Source organism: Rhinopithecus roxellana, chromosome 2, assembly GCF_007565055.1.
Source record: "Rhinopithecus roxellana isolate Shanxi Qingling chromosome 2, ASM756505v1, whole genome shotgun sequence".
Classification (NCBI taxonomy): Eukaryota; Metazoa; Chordata; class Mammalia; order Primates; family Cercopithecidae; genus Rhinopithecus; species Rhinopithecus roxellana.
The window spans coordinates 130,506,092-130,521,625 of record NC_044550.1 but is presented as its reverse complement, the minus strand read 5'-3'; the positions used below and the strand labels follow the sequence as shown (position 1 = coordinate 130,521,625).

The 15,534-nt window shown below is 46.1% G+C and overlaps 1 protein-coding gene across 1 annotated transcript in view; it reads right to left on the bottom strand.

The window, feature by feature from the left end:
* GRK4 (G protein-coupled receptor kinase 4) overlaps window positions 1-15,534 on the bottom strand; it is a 39,265-nt gene that overhangs the window by 14,911 nt on the left and 8,820 nt on the right. Inside the window, exons 5-7 of the mRNA XM_030923598.1 lie at window positions 9,650-9,790; window positions 3,653-3,843; window positions 1,013-1,050 (exon numbers count right to left, since the gene is read on the bottom strand). Of these exons, the coding sequence (XP_030779458.1) occupies window positions 1,013-1,050; window positions 3,653-3,843; window positions 9,650-9,790 (370 nt within the window). The remainder of the gene's footprint in view (window positions 1-1,012; window positions 1,051-3,652; window positions 3,844-9,649; window positions 9,791-15,534) is intronic.

Sequence of the window (15,534 nt, the reverse complement as noted above, 5' to 3'; positions counted from 1 at the left end):
CTGCGACTGCCCTCAGTCTCCGCGTTAGACGCCTGTCCTCTTCTTGGCAGGAGCCACTTTGACCCTGCCATATGTGCTCTACTAGACTGTAAGACCCTTCTTTGCCAAGAAAACTCACTTGAAAGAAGCTCTCTCCCAGCACTGCTTGCGAGCTATGTGTGAGCACAAGCACGCACCCCAGCAGTCCAACCATCCTTGCATTCTGGGTATGTCTGTCCCTTAGAGGAACCAAGGTGGAGTGTGCACCCATGCTGCTGACAAGGAGCCTGCTGAAAAGGGCCACTCCCTCTCCACTATTACAGGGTCTCCAAGCAGCCATCTGCACCCTGCTTTGTGACACATGCTATGGGACAAGAGGACAGCACCAGGGGCAGCATGACAAACTTTAGAGGGGAATGGAAATAAAAAAGGAATAAAGCAAGAGGTGGGTCAACAGCAAGAAACAAGAGAGAGAAAATGTTCTGACTTTGTGTTTACTTTAGTATGCTTCTAGGCAGGGCACAGTGGCTTGTGCCTATAATCCTAGTGCTTTGGGAGGCAAGGCAGGAGGATTGCTTGAGGACAGTAGTTTGAGAACAGCCTGGACAACATAGCATGACCCCTATCTCTACAAAACATGGTGACACACACCTGTAGTCCCAGCTCTGCAGAAAGCTGAGGTGGCAGGATTGCTTGTTCCCAGCAGTTCAAGGCTGCAGTGAGCTATGATTACACCACTGCACTCCAGCCTGGGCGACATAGCAAGACTGTCTCAAAAAAAAAAAAAAAAAAAGGCTTCTGAACTCAATCATTAATTGAAAATTATGACCAGCTTTGCTTCTTGCCTAAATACTGGGAAATGACCAAATTGTCAGTATTTTATCTTTTTAAAATGAACACATACCACAGAGTTTTTCTTTGTTGTTGTTTCCATTCTCTATTAATTATTAAGTCCACTTTCTGCATCCAACTTTCTGTATCCAAGTCCCTTAACAAAGTCTACCCGTTAGATGGGAAAGGCTTGCCCACTTACCGCGATCATCAAGGAGAATATTCTCAGGCTTTAAGTCTCTATAAGGAAAGAAACAACAACAGAAGGCTCAATGATTCAGAAGCTGGCACTGTGATTCCCGAGTACCCAGTGGGAACAACCAGCATAAGCAAGGGCCAGGACGGCAGAAAGCAAAACCACCCTTCATGAGCCATGGAAACTGTCTTTAGCTGTCACATGGCAGGACGAGAATGTTACAAAATTCATCTCAGCAAACAGCTCACATATGATGACAGTGTAAAATGAACTGCTTTGCATAATTATACAGATTTGAAGACATTTCAGTGATTAAATATGCAGCCCAGTAGTAAGGAAAGCAACTAGTCCTTAATGAACGTGGCTCAATTTCTCTTAACCATTAACATATTTTTAAGAGTTTCAAAAACTGAAAATTCCCCATATTAGAATGCCTCAAGCTGGGTGCGGTGGCATGTACCTGTAGTCCCAGCTACTCAGGGGGCTGAGGTGGGAATGTCACTTGGGCCATTGGTCATTCATTCAACAAATGCTTGGTGATAGCTACTGATGGTGAGTCCTGTGGACACAGCGGTGGATGGGGCAGCCATGGGCAGCCCCCACTGAGTGCAGGTGGGTGAGGCAAGTGGGTACGGTAGGTTAGGGGATGAGCCAAAGCTTACATGAGAAAATCCAGCTCGTCTTGAGACTGAAGCCAAACACGGCGGCTCAGCTATAGTCACCTGTGAAGTGTGATTTACTCCAGGAGGAACAAAAGAATCCAATCTCCTACGGGTGTGTTCCATGCTCCAATACCACCAGACTCTTACCTCTAAGCAATGGCAACAAGGCTTCCTCAACTCAGGCGACCACCTCTTTGTCTAGAGGACTCACAGCCAGGGCAGCAATACAACCCTTGCTCAATGCTCAAGGTGCAGAGGTGTCAGCCCCACTGCCAAGCCTGGTCTCTGATCCTTGAGAGATATTTATCCCATACCGGCTGTGGGATATGGAAGATAAGGAGAAGCCAAAGGTCCATCAGAACAGGGAGAAGTGAGACCAAGGACTCCCAAGAAGCTCATTGTCTGGCGTGACCATCTGAGCAGACAACGTGGGCAGCACCTGGAGGATGTGGGAGAGGGGGCACATCCTCACACCCTCGTGCTATGTGGGCTAACTCTGGACGGATGAGCAGGAGTCTCTCAGAATGACAGGAAGAGGGACTGGGTGGAGAGTGGCACCCACACAGGAACACCTTGTGCAAAGGTCCAGTGAGGTGAGGACACCTGAGCAGCTGAAACTCTCGCATGACAAGGGCAGGAGGTGCCCGTGTGGGAGGAGCAGGACCCAAAGCTGGAGGGCTCTGTGGGGAGCTGCATCACAAAGGCCATGAAGGCCAGGCTTGCAAGGTGACAAGGGAGACACCATCAGGTCCCACATCAGGCCCCCTTCCCTTGGATATCAAAATCCAAGGGTCCTCAAGTCCCTGATATAAAATGGTGTAGAATTTCCATATAACCTACACACATCCTCCCAATTACTTTAAATCACCGCTAGATTACACATACTACCAGACACTATGTAAATAATAATGTAAATTGTTATTACACTATATCGTTTAGGGAATAGGGACAAGAAAAAGGTCTACATGTTCAATGCAGACGCAACCATCCTTTTTTTCTGAATATTTTCTCTTTTTTTTCCCCTTTTCACCCTGCTGAGCAGGATGTTCTGAATATTTTCGATTCACAGTGGGCTGGTTGAATCTACAACATGGAACCCAGTGGGAGACCGACTATAACTGGTAGATGAACCCACAGAAGGGAGGAAATGAAATTGCCCAGGGAGAGTGGCTGAGAAGAGACCCAGAGCCCAGGAACGCCAGCATTTAAGGGATAGGAAGGGATTTTGTTTTTTCCTAAAACTAAATACATTGATTACACTAAACCATTAATTTTAATTTAATTTTCTTTACTAAATTCTAAGATGCAAAAAAGAAACTACTACTTCAAGACATTAAATTGTTATGTTATATGGCAGGACATAATACATCCTTATCAGAACTATCAAAATACCTAAGAACCTTGGAAATGGGCTATTCTTATGCTTACCTGAGTAGCACTACCTTTATTTGATCAACTTAACAAGTAAAAAACAAACTTCTGCTTCAAAAAGATAATTTATTAGAAATGTAAGCTGGGCACGGTGGCTCACGCCTGTAATCCCAGCACTTTGGGAGGCTGAGGCCCGCGGATCACCTGAGGTCCGGAGATCGAGACCAGCCTGGCCAACATGGTGAGATCCCATCTCTAGTAAAAATACAAAAAATTAGCTGGGCAGGGTGGTGGGTGCCGTAGTCCCAGCTACTCAGGAGTCTGAGGCAGGAGAATCGCTTGAACTGCAGTGAGTCGAGATTGCACCATTGCGCTCCAGCCTAGGTGACAGAGTGAGACTCCATCTCAAAAAACAAAACAAAAAAACACCCAGGGCCCTCTGGCTGGCCATATTCCCAATAGTGTAAGTGACCACCCCTATAAGTCACCATCGAGGGGCTCCCAGCTACTCTCCTGCTCAGTCTGGAAGCAGCCAGTGTGAGCCAGGGAAGCCTACGGCTGGGAGAAACTGGCTCCAAGACTTGCAGGCTCCATTAGGTAGCACCGTTCTTACCTGTATACAATTCTTTCCCTCTGTAAATCTTCCAAGCCGCAACACAGCTCTGCAGCATAGAAAACAGCTCTCTGCTCATCAAAGCCGGGATTCCCCAGGTTGTAAATGTGAAACTTCAAATCCCCTCCATTCATAATGGTGAGCACCAAGCACAAGGCATCTTTGGTTTCATAAGCGTAGGCTAAACTAACCTAAAGATAGCAACATCATAAAAACAGAACACGAACTTGCTCTTTCATTGGTGATTTCCTCTATTTGCTAATAAGCAATCCACGTTAGCTTTATAATCAGAACATGCGGATACTATACGTTTCAGGGAAATGTACAGGACACATCACGTGCCTCTTGGACCTTGGCATACTGAACATTTTACCGCAGCTGTGTAGCCAAAAGAGACAACTTCCTAAAGTTAAGCAAAGAAGTGGCAAAACTTCACCAAGACACTTGGGCTCATGACTCCTCTGTGTCGTGCTCTCATCACTTGAGCCCTGACAGTCTGTACTTCCCGGGCAACCACGTTCAGCACATAGGCTATGCCCTACCAGCAGCGCAAGGGAGGTCTCACTGCGCCACCTCCTTCCCACATTTTCTGTTGTCAACCTTTTTAGTTTGAATCCTGCTGGTGGAGTAGTCTCTTACTGTGGTCTTAAGTTGCATTTCTGTATATATGCAAATATAGGGGACACTTTCATGTAATTAATAGCCATTTGGATCTTCTTTTGTGAAATGCCTAGTCTATTTTTTCCCCCATTTTTCTATTGGTTTGTATGTCAATTCACACACACACACACGCACACACACATGCACACACACACGCACACACACACACACGCACACACACACACGCACACGCACACACACACACGCACACACACACACCCTGCTGGGATTTTGATTGGGGCTGCATTCAATTCATTTAATCTACAGATCAATTAGGGGAAACCAGCATCTTTACAGCATTGGGTCTTCCAATCTGGGAACATGGTCTTCCCCCATTTATTTAGACCTTCTTTATTTTTTTGAGACAGAGTCTTGCTCTGTCGCCCAGGCTGGAGTGCAGTGGTGCCATCTCGGCTCACTGCAACCTCTGTCTCCCAGGTTTCAAGCAATTCTCCTGCCTCAGCCTCCTGAGTAGCTGGGATTATAGGCACCCACCACCATGCCTGGCTAATTTTTGTATTTATAGTAGAGATGCAGTTTCACCATGTTGGCCAGGCTGATCTCAAACTCCTGACCTCAAGTGATCCACCTGCCTCGGCCTCCCAAAGTGCTGGGATCACAGGCGTGAACCACAGCACCCAGCCTCCTTCTTTAATTTCTTATAATAACATTTTACAGTTCTCAGTGTAGAAGTCTTGCACATTTTTGTCAGTTCTTTGCCTAGAATTATTTTTTAAGAGTCAAGGTCTTGCTATGTTGCCCAGGCTAGACTCAAACTCCTGGGCTCAAGTGATCCTCCCATCTCAGTCACCCAAGAAGCTGAGACTACAGGTGCACACCGCCCGCCAGGCCTTTTCTTAGATTTTGATGTTTCTTGAGGCCATTGTAAATGGTATCAGTAACATTTCCATTTTCTAATTGTTAGTGGCTGATTCATATTTAATCACTTGGTTAAATCCTTAATAGGTTATCTAAAAATTCAGGAAGGTCTCCACATACAATGATGTTGTTTGAAAATAATGAGTTTTGGCCGGGCACAGTGGTTCACATCTATAATCCCAGCACTTTGGGAGGCCTAGGTGGGAGGATCACTTGATCCTAGGAGTTCCAGACTAGCCTGGGCAATATAGTGAGACCCTCATCTCTATCTAAAAATAAATAAATAAATAAAAAGAAAAAGAAAATGATGAGGGTTTTTTTCAACCTTTTTTCTTCTTTTCTCTAACCTTAATCTCTTCCACTTTTTCCTTTACCTTACTGCACTGGCCAGAATTTCCAATATCATGTTGAATTGAAATGGTCAGCAGGTATCTAGCCTTATTCCAGATCTCATGGGGAAAAGCTTTTAATATTTTCATATTAAGTATGATTGTGCTAGAGATTTTCTGAAGGAAGTTCCTTTCTGTACCTGGTTTGCTTTGGGTTTTTAAGCATGACTGGGCATTAGCTCCTATCCAAAGCTCTTCCTGCAACCACTGAGATGACCATACGGTTCTTCCCTTGATTCTGGTAATATGATAAATTACGTTATTCGATTTTCCTTCCTGGAATAAATCCAACTTGGTCACAATGTGTTAAAACAGTAAGAGAGGTGGAGGAGAGGAGGCCCCAGCTGGCATGCAATAGACCACAGATTAAACCACAAGGAATTCTCACTGGTCCTCAAATTAGTAAGGATCCCTTACTTCCTCTCCTCTTGTGAATATTCATTTAACATCTGCTCAATATATATTAAAATAATATTGAGAATCTTTTACCACACCAGCCTTGTTGTAGGCAGCGGGAACGCAGTGGTGAGCACGGCCCTAAGGAGCTCTGTCCTAATACCGTGGTGGAGGAGGCCTGGGCAGTCACAGATGACAGATGAACCAATGCAAAGAAACCATCCGACAGAGTGACGGGTGACTCGCAGACTGCCTATGGGGAGTGACACCAAGGGCGAGAGGGAAAGGCAGCGATGCTCCAGGCAGAGCGCGGTCAGGCCCCTGGCCTCGTGTGGCAGAGGCGGCAGCAGCTAGGTCCCTCAGTGCCTGAAAGGCCAGAGTTGAGTCTCATTTTATTCTCAGAGTGACAGGTGGCCACTGGAGTTTTTAATCTGGAAAGTGGATGACTAATTTAACTTTTCCACAGACTGCCTTGCACGGCTCCGTGGAGAACAGACTGTGGGGGGCGAGGGTGCAGGCAGGGGCAGGGGGCTCCAGGGAGAGGTGTTACTGCCATGGGTCAGGGCGCAGCAGGGATGAACGTGCCACTGTAAGCAGGGAGAAAACACCAGTCACAGAAGCAGAAAAATGTCTCTAGGTTCCTTGGGAGAGGCCAATAATATAGAAATCAAAGCATTTAAGCAAAAGAAACGGTAACAACTGCATCTGTTCTTTTCATAAAGCTAGACTGGATTTTTATGTTCCAAGGTAGTTACACGGGACTTTTTTTTTTTTTTTTTTTTTGCTTTGTTTTGTTTTTGAGATGGGATCTCACTCTCTCACCCAGGATGGAGTGCAGTGGGCAATAATGGCTCACTGCAGCCCGGACCGCCCGGGTTCAAGCGATCCTCCCACCATAGCCTTCTGAGTAGCTGGGACTACAGTCACACACCACCATGCCTGGCTAATTTTTCTTTTTTTTTTTTTTGGAGATGGAGTCTCACTCTGTTACCCAGGCTGGAGTACAATGGCACGATCTGGGCTCACTGCAACCTCTGCCTTCTGAGTTCAAGCAATTCTCCTGTCTCAGCCTCCCGAGTAGCTGGGATTACAGGCAGTCACCGCCACACCCAGCTAATTTTTGTATTTTTTTTTTTTTTTGAGATGGAGTCTCGCTCTGTCGCCCAGGCTGGAGTGCAGTGGCTGGATCTCAGCTCACTACAGGCTCCGCCTCCCAGGTTGACGCCATTCTCCTGCCTCAGCCTCCCAAGTAGCTGGGACTACAGGCGCCCGCCACCTCGCCCAGCTAGTTTTTTTGTATGTTTTTAGTAGAGACGGGGTTTCACTGCGTTAGCCAGGATGGTCTCGATCTCCTGACCTCGTGATCCGCCTGTCTCGGCCTCCCAAAGTGCTGGGATTACAGGCTTGAGCCACTGCGGCCGGCCTAACTTTTGTATTTTATTAGAGACAGGGTTTCACCATGTTGGCCAGGCTGGTCTCAAACTCCTGACCTCAGGTGATCTGCAGGCCTCAGCCTCCCAAAGTGCTGGGATTACAGGGCGTGAGCTACAGTGCCTGGCCTTTTTGAAAAAAAAGTTTTGTAGAGGCCAGGCTCGGTGGTTCACGCCTGTAATCCCCAGCATTTTGGGAGGCCAAGGCGGGCAGATCACAAGGTCAGGAGTTTGAGACCAGCCTGGCCAACAAAGTAAAACCCAGTCTCTACTAATAATACAAAAAATTAGCTGGGTGTGGTGGCAGGCGCCTGTAATCCCAGCTACTTGGAAGGCTGAGGCAGGAGAATCACTTGAACCCGGGAGCCGGATGTTGCAGTGAGCCAAGATCGCGCCACTGCACTCCAGCCCGGGAGACAGCGCAAGACTGTCTCAAAAAAAAAAAAAAAAAAAAAAAAAAAATTTGTAGAGATGGGGGTCTCCCTGTGTTACCTAGGCTGGTTTCAAACTCCTGGGCTCAAGTGATCCTCCTACCTTGGCCTCCCAAAGTGCTGAAATGACAGGCATGAGCCACCAAGCCCAGCCAAAAAATATGTTTAAAGCAACTCCCAGATAAGCCCACTGTATTAAAGATTTTCATGTCATTGCAGGTGAGAGTGACATATCATATACACACACTGTGCTATTAAATCCAGGTGCTGGCTGTGAAGGTACACTGGGAACATCTGTCCCCCTGCACAAAGCAGCTGACCTCAGGGCTAAGAAATAAATGGCTTGGAGGAAATAGCTCTAACATGACAAATCATTTTATAAATTCTCATTCACACTGACCTCTTCAACCAGTCTTCATACTTCAGTAGCTGCTACAGGACATACGTAACCAGGTAGAGAGAAACTGGGTTTGGAGATGAGAACCACTCTACACCATGCATACTGTAAAGCCTGGAACTCCTTCCCTGAACTCATACCAGTCCACCCAATGTTCTGTCCTCCCCAGAAAGGTGGGAAGGTGGGATTTGGGCTTCATACAATTGGGATATGCTAGTTGAGGGTCTAGCGGTAAACTTCCCAGAAAAAGGAAAAGGTAGAAAACAGATTGAGGCCAGAGGGAGGAGGCCCACATGAGAAGAGGGGCTAGAGATAGTATCCTCAGCCAGACGTGGTGGCTCACGCCTGTAATCCCAACACTTTGGGAAGCTGAGGCAGGTGGATCACTTGAGTTCAGGAATTCAAGACCAGCCTGAGCAACAAAAGGAGATCTCATCTCTCCCTCTGTCTTTTTTTTGTTTGTTTGTTTGAGACAGAGTCTCGCTCTGTTGCCCAGGCTGGAGTGCAGTGCTGCAATCTCAGCTCACTGCAACCAATGCCTCCCAGGTTCAAGTGATTCTCCTGCCTCAGCATCCCGAGTAGCTGGGACTACAAGCACGCACCACCAGGCCCAGCTAATTCTTTTTGTATTTTTAGTAGAGACGGGATTTTACCATGTTGGTCAGGCTGGTCTCAAACTCCTGACCTCAGGTGATCCACCCTCCTTGGCCTCCCTAAGTAGTGGAATTACAGGTGTGAGCCACCACGCCTGGCCAGAGATCTCATCTCTAAAAATAAGAATAAAAATAAAAAAATTAAAACCTAGCTGGGCATGGTGGAATGTGCCCTTGCTCCCAGCTGCTTGGAAGGCTGAGGCAGGAGGATCACTTGGGCCTGGGAGGTCAAGGTTGCAGTGACCCAAGATCGTGCCATTGCACTCCAGCCTGGACCACAAAGTGAGACCTTGTGTCAATAAAAAAAAAGAGACAGAGAAGGTCTCCTTAAGCACAGCCAAGTCAGTGTCCTGGGGGCCAGAGAAACTTGACTGGAGACTGACAGCAAACAGAGATAAGCTCTGACTGGCTGTGATAAGGGGAAATTCACCAAGAAACACAAGGTAACTAACCGACCTGGACAAGCTCCGCAAGCTGGCAGGTGTGAAGAGGGACAGGAATGGGAGGCGGGGGACTACAGATTTATAACAAACCAGAAGTTAGAAGCAGTATCACTACTTTCATCTTTTCTAAGGTTTGAATAAGAAAGAAGAGAGCTGTTACTAAAAACTAAACTGTTACTAAAAAGAGCAAAACCCCACATAAACTCAGAAAACAAGAAATGACTTCCACAGCTTCAATGAGTGAGCTGAACGGCATGTCGGCTAACATAAGTGCTACGAATCACCCAAGGCACAGTGAAGACTAAGAGGAGACACTTACTACGAATCTACTTTGCACTTTGTCCAGAATTCTTTTTTCATTTAGAGCCATGGCTTCACCTTTCCTCTTCTTTATTCTTTTTTTTTGTAGCTTTTTACAGGCATACATTTTTCCTGTGGCTCGCACTTGACAGGCACAAACCTAAACAGCAAAGTAAAGGAGGTTTATGTCCACCTGACATTTCTTAGGCCACACAAAGGAAACCCTTTGCTTGATGAGACCCTCACTGGCAGAGACCAGCAGCAACGCATGAGGAGACCGTTTCAAAGGTGCGTGTTGTCGATGTGAGTCGTGTCCACCTGACATTTCTTAGGCCACACAAAGGAAACCCTTTGCTTGATGAGACCCTCACTGGCAGAGACCAGCAGCAACGCATGAGGAGACCGTTTCAAAGGTGCGTGTTGTCGATGTGAGTCGGTCCTCCTCTCAGTGACGCGCTGTGTTCTATCAACTCTAAGACAGTGTCCGAATGGCACTAACTGGCATAGGTGATCACGGTACATCTGTTTAATTTTTAAATGTTCCCATACGTCTATTTTACTTTTTGTAAAACGGCAAAAGTTTTAAAAAGTAAAACTAAAAAGATTCTTTTTTCAGCTGGGCATGGTGGTTCATGCCTATAATCCCAGCACTTTGGGAGGCCAAGACAGGCAGATCACCTGAGGTCTGGAGTTCGAAACCAGCCTGGCCAACATGGTGAAACCCTGTCTGTACTAAAAATACGAAAAAAAAAAAAAAAAAATTCACCAGCCATGCTGGCAGGTGCCTATAATCCCAGCTACTCCGGAGGCTGAGGCAGAAGAATCGCTAGAACCTGGGAGGCAGAGGATGCAGTGAGCCGAGATCGCGCCACTGCACTCCAGCCTGGGTGACAGAGTGAGACTCCGTCTCAGGATTCTCCTGCCTCAGCCTCCAGAGTAGCTGGGATTACAGGTGCCCGCCACCATGCCTGGCTAATTTTTCTTGTATTTTTAGTAGAGACACCATGTTGGCTAGGCTGGTCTTGAACTCCTGACCTCAGGTGATCCGCCCACTTTGGACTCCCAAAGTGCTGGGATTAACAGGTGTGAACCACTGTGCCTAGCCTAAAAAGATTCTTGAATTTTTAATTTAAAAAATCAAGAGTATAAGGAAATATATTTCATATAATTCACAATTTTCATACCTTTATTCAATTACTTCTTAAAGTAGTATTTATGTATTATTTTAACTTTATGTCATGAAAAATTTCCAACATTCAAAAGTGGAAAAAATAGTATCATGAGCCTCAGGTTCTGGTCCCCCTGCCGCTGTGTCATCAACATTAGGCTACTGTTTCTTTCAACTCCCATCCATTGCACACCCCACAGGCGACTGCTTTAAAAGCAAACATAAGATATGATATAATTTTATCTACCAATAAAACAATTTTGGTGGTAAAAGAAATACAAAGTTAATTGTGGAAAATATTGGAAGTAAGAAGGATAGTGATAAAAACTCACCTGCAATTCCAAGATAATCACTGTTAATATTTTGTTCTATTTGATTCTAGGCCCACCTTCTTACATGGGTATGCAAGAATACATACCTTGTTCCCCACCACCCCAGCCTTTGATGGCAAAACTGGTCTCATATTGTAAAATAGGTATTATTTCTTAACCTCCTTTTAAAAAATCTTATTGTGTGACTATTTTCCCATCATGAAATGTTTTCCTAAAATGTGACTATCGCGAAATGTATTTAATCATTTTCTTACCATTAAGACTTGGCATAAAAATCTCTTCATATCTCTTTATCGTTAATTTTTTAAAAAATATTCTGAGTGGAATTGGCAAATCAGAGACAGGGAATGGAAAGCAGACAAGAGTGTTAGGCACTGTGCTAACAGTTGGGGGTGAACACTCACTGGCTTACAGCAGCCTGGCGGGCAGGGCCCATTATTTCCCTGCTAGAGATGAGATCGCCATGGCGGGCCCAAGATCACACTGCTGGAAGTGATACGACAGGACCCTGACTTCGGGTCTGTCCACGTCTGAGTACGTGCTCCTTCCACTACAGTCTGCGGCCTAAAACCATGACAGCAGAGATGTCTACTCAATTCCCTTACCATTGTGCTCACTCAGGACCCTACAAATTAATTTTGGAGGACTTCAAGCATAAGCAAAAGAATTACTGTTGACAAAATAAAACCAACTACGTTTGCTCTCTCAAGACCACTAGAGGTGCCAGGCGCGGTGGCTCAAGCCTGTAATCCCAGCACTTTGGGAGGCCGAGACGGGCGGATCACGAGGTTAGGAGATCGAGACCATCCTGGCTAACACGGTGAAACCCCGTCTCTAGTAAAAAAAAAAATACAAAAAACTAGCCGGGCGAGGTGGCGGGCGCCTGTAGTCCCAGCTACTCAGGAGGCTGAGGCAGGAGAATGGCGTAAACCCGGGAGGCGGAGCTTGCAGTGAGCTGAGATCCGGCCATTGCGCTCCAGCCTGGGCGACAGAGCGAGACTCCGTCTCAAAAAAAAAAAGAAAGAAAAGCCCACTAGAGGAAGTGCTAGCACTTGGAAAAAGCAAATGCACGATTAGAATCTAGATTAAAGGGCACAGAGGCTGTCCCCGCATTAGGGTGAGCAGGGCTCCTTCCAACAGGCATTCGGAGTAGGGGTGGGCTGACTGTTCCCTGCCTCTGGGCCTTGACGGAGAGCGCACCACCTCCAGAGCAAGTCTGCTGCAAACTGCCACGCTTGATTCGTGCAGCCAGTCATTTGTTTGGGAACCCAAGTAAATCTGTTAAAAAGTAATCTATACAATCATAATTATACTAAGTCTTTCTTGTCTTCTTTTTTATGTATTTATTTATACTAAATATTTAAATAGAGACGGGGTCTTGCCATGTTGCCTAGGCTGGTCTGGAACTTCTGGGCTCAAGCGATCCGCCCACCTTGGCCTCCCAAAGTGCTAGGATTACAGGCGTGAGCCACCGCACCCAGCACCAGGTCTTTCACAATAGCTAAAATTTGCTAACATGTCCCTGTTGAATCCTATCAGGACTGACATGTTTTATAAACTGACATGTGGCCATAATTAGACTTTCATTCCTTTGTAAACACATGACCCATGTTCCAGAAATGTTTCCTCTGCTCTTTCACAAAATCTGAGTCTTTGCATTTGCAGATCATTAGAGGCAGATTAGCAAGACTCGAAGTGAGAAAATGAATTTCCTGTTCTAGGACATATTCAAACAGAGGGCGGATTTCTTACAGAAATATCTGTCCTGGAGGGATGAGAGTAAGCATTTGATTGGATTAGGCAAAATATTCTTCGTGGTCTCTGGAACTGTAGCAGAGGGACAGTACTGTTACTGAAGTCACGACTATGTTGGCCAATTTCTTGTTATGCCAAGCTGCAGGTGCATGACAGATCTCGGTTGCAGTGTGCTGCCTCCTAGGTCAGCTTTCTAATTAACTTCAAGCCAATGCTAGTGGCTTTTGCTTTGAATGTAATATGGGAGCAATAATATCTGAGTCACGCCCAGGCAGTGTAACCTGCTTCTGAGTTAAACATACAGTGTTAGTTTGGCAATGGCTTGCCTGGCTCTTAGGGGCTTATAAGTTCTCGAACTTCATATGATCACTCCAGGTAACTAATAAGGTAATTAACATTCTTTTAAATCCCCAGACCAGAACTGCTGCTGTTCTCCATCCGCCAACTACAGTGGTCTCCATCTAGGAGACCCATCATATTTAAACAACACTCTGGGCCGGGCGCGGTGGCTCACGCCTGTAATCCCAGCACTTTGGGAGGCTGAGGAGGGCGGATCACCTGAGGTCGGGAGTTCAAGACCAGCCCGCCCAACATGGAGAAACCCTCCTCTACTAAAAATACAAAAATTAGCCAGGTGTGGTGGCGCATGCCTGTAATCCCAGCTACTCGGGAGGCTGAGGCAGGAGAATCGCTTGAACCCAGGAGGCAGAGGTTGTGGTGAGCTGAGATCACGCCATTGCACTCCAGCCTGGGCAAGAAGAGCAAAACTCATCTCAAAACAAACAAACAGACAAACAAACCAAAAACTCCTCGTGAGTCTGTGAGTCATTTCCTTAGGATTTTCCCAAATGGACACATTTCCAAACACCTTTTGATGTAGGTATGAGGTACATACGTGTCCAAACAGAGTAGGGGTTACATAAGTATATTGAATAATTCACTCTGTACTATGTGAATTTGGGGCCAGTCTTAAATTTATAGAAATACAATCATGGAAATTCCACAATACAGGAACAGAATCATCTTTCCATCTGGGCAGAGTGACTGAGCTGGGGCATCAAGCATGGAAACCAGCTTCTTCAGAAATATAAGGTAAAAGGTGAAGTCACCAAGAGAAGGGATTCTTCAAAACCTTTTGCTCAAAATTCCATGTGGATTCTCACAGTCGGCTAAGATGATTCCCAAAACGCCCACTAAGGCAACAGTGTACTGGGAGGGTTGATGCGTTACTTGAAGGCGTGTTCTCAGGACCTTGCTGCCTACCCAGCTAGCAGCGCTGCTCCGAACTGGCTCCCATTACTCACCTCTCCAAATCCGCCTTTTCCTAGAACTCTGTAATGTCTAAATGTGTTCTTGGTTACGGGTTGCCTAATCAATGAGAAAAACAAGTTTCAGGTCTCACATTGCATTGTTCTTTTAAAACAGAAAAGACTACTTGGCGCTTGTCTTCACCTCATTTAGTGAACCATTCTGCTCAAAGGGGATGCCCAGGACAAAGGGTATCTGTGCTCAGGGACTGTGGCTCCCTCTAGCAGGATAGCTCTTGACTTGCTCTAAGAGCAATTAATTCATCTTTTTTTTTTTTTTTGAGATGGAGTCTCACTCTGTTGCCAGGGCTGGAGTGCAGTGGCACGATCTCAGCTCACTGCAACCTCCGCCTCCTGGGTTGAAGCAATTTTCCTGCCTCATCCTCCCAAGTAGCTGGGATTACAGGCGCCCGCCACCACACCCAGCTAATTTTTTGTATTTTTAGTAGAGATGGGGTTTCACCATGTTTGCCAGCCTGGTCTCAAACTCCCGACCTTGTGATTCGCCTACCTCAGCCTCCCAAAGTGCTGGGATTATAGGTGTGAGCCACCACCCGGCCAATTAATCTTAATTAACATTTAAGACACTGAAGCAAAAGGCAGAACAGTCCAATTATCCTTACTAACTAAAGACAGGTCTGAAACCAGCTGACACTAGGAAATGTGTATGTTCTCAACTGCTGGTATAGTCTTGGGTAGACCCCTCTCAACCTGTCAGAAAGCAGGTGAGGAAGATGACATACACACATTGTGCCATCCTTTGAAAAAAGAACCTCAAAGATGTTTATACCCAATGCCTCAAAAACAGCATGTATAAGCAAGAACTGGAAATTTAATTGATCAATAATAATAGTGCTAATAATAACACTAGTAGCAGTTAACACTTTTTTGTTTTTTGAGACGGAGTCTCACTCTGTCACCCAGGCTGGAATGCAGTGGAGCCACCTCAGCTCACCACACGCTCCGCCTCCTGGGTTCAAGTGATTTCTCCTGCCTCAGACTCCCAAGTAGCTGGGAGTACAGGTGCATGCCACCACGCCTGGTTAATTTTTGTAGTTCTAGTAGAGACGGGTTTCACCATTTTGGACAGGCTGGTCTCGAACTCCTGACCTCAGGTGATCCACCTGCCTCAGCCTCCCAAAGTGCTAGGATTACAGGCGTGAGCCACTGCGCCCAGCCCGCAGCTAACACTTTTTAAGCACTTATTTTGTGCACCAAACATTGTGCCATAAGCGTTGTACACACATTTCCCAGGTGATCCTAGCAATGGTCCAAGGAGGCAGATTCTATAATTACCTCTAATTTACAGAACAAGGGCCTGCCACTCATACAGGCTAAGCCA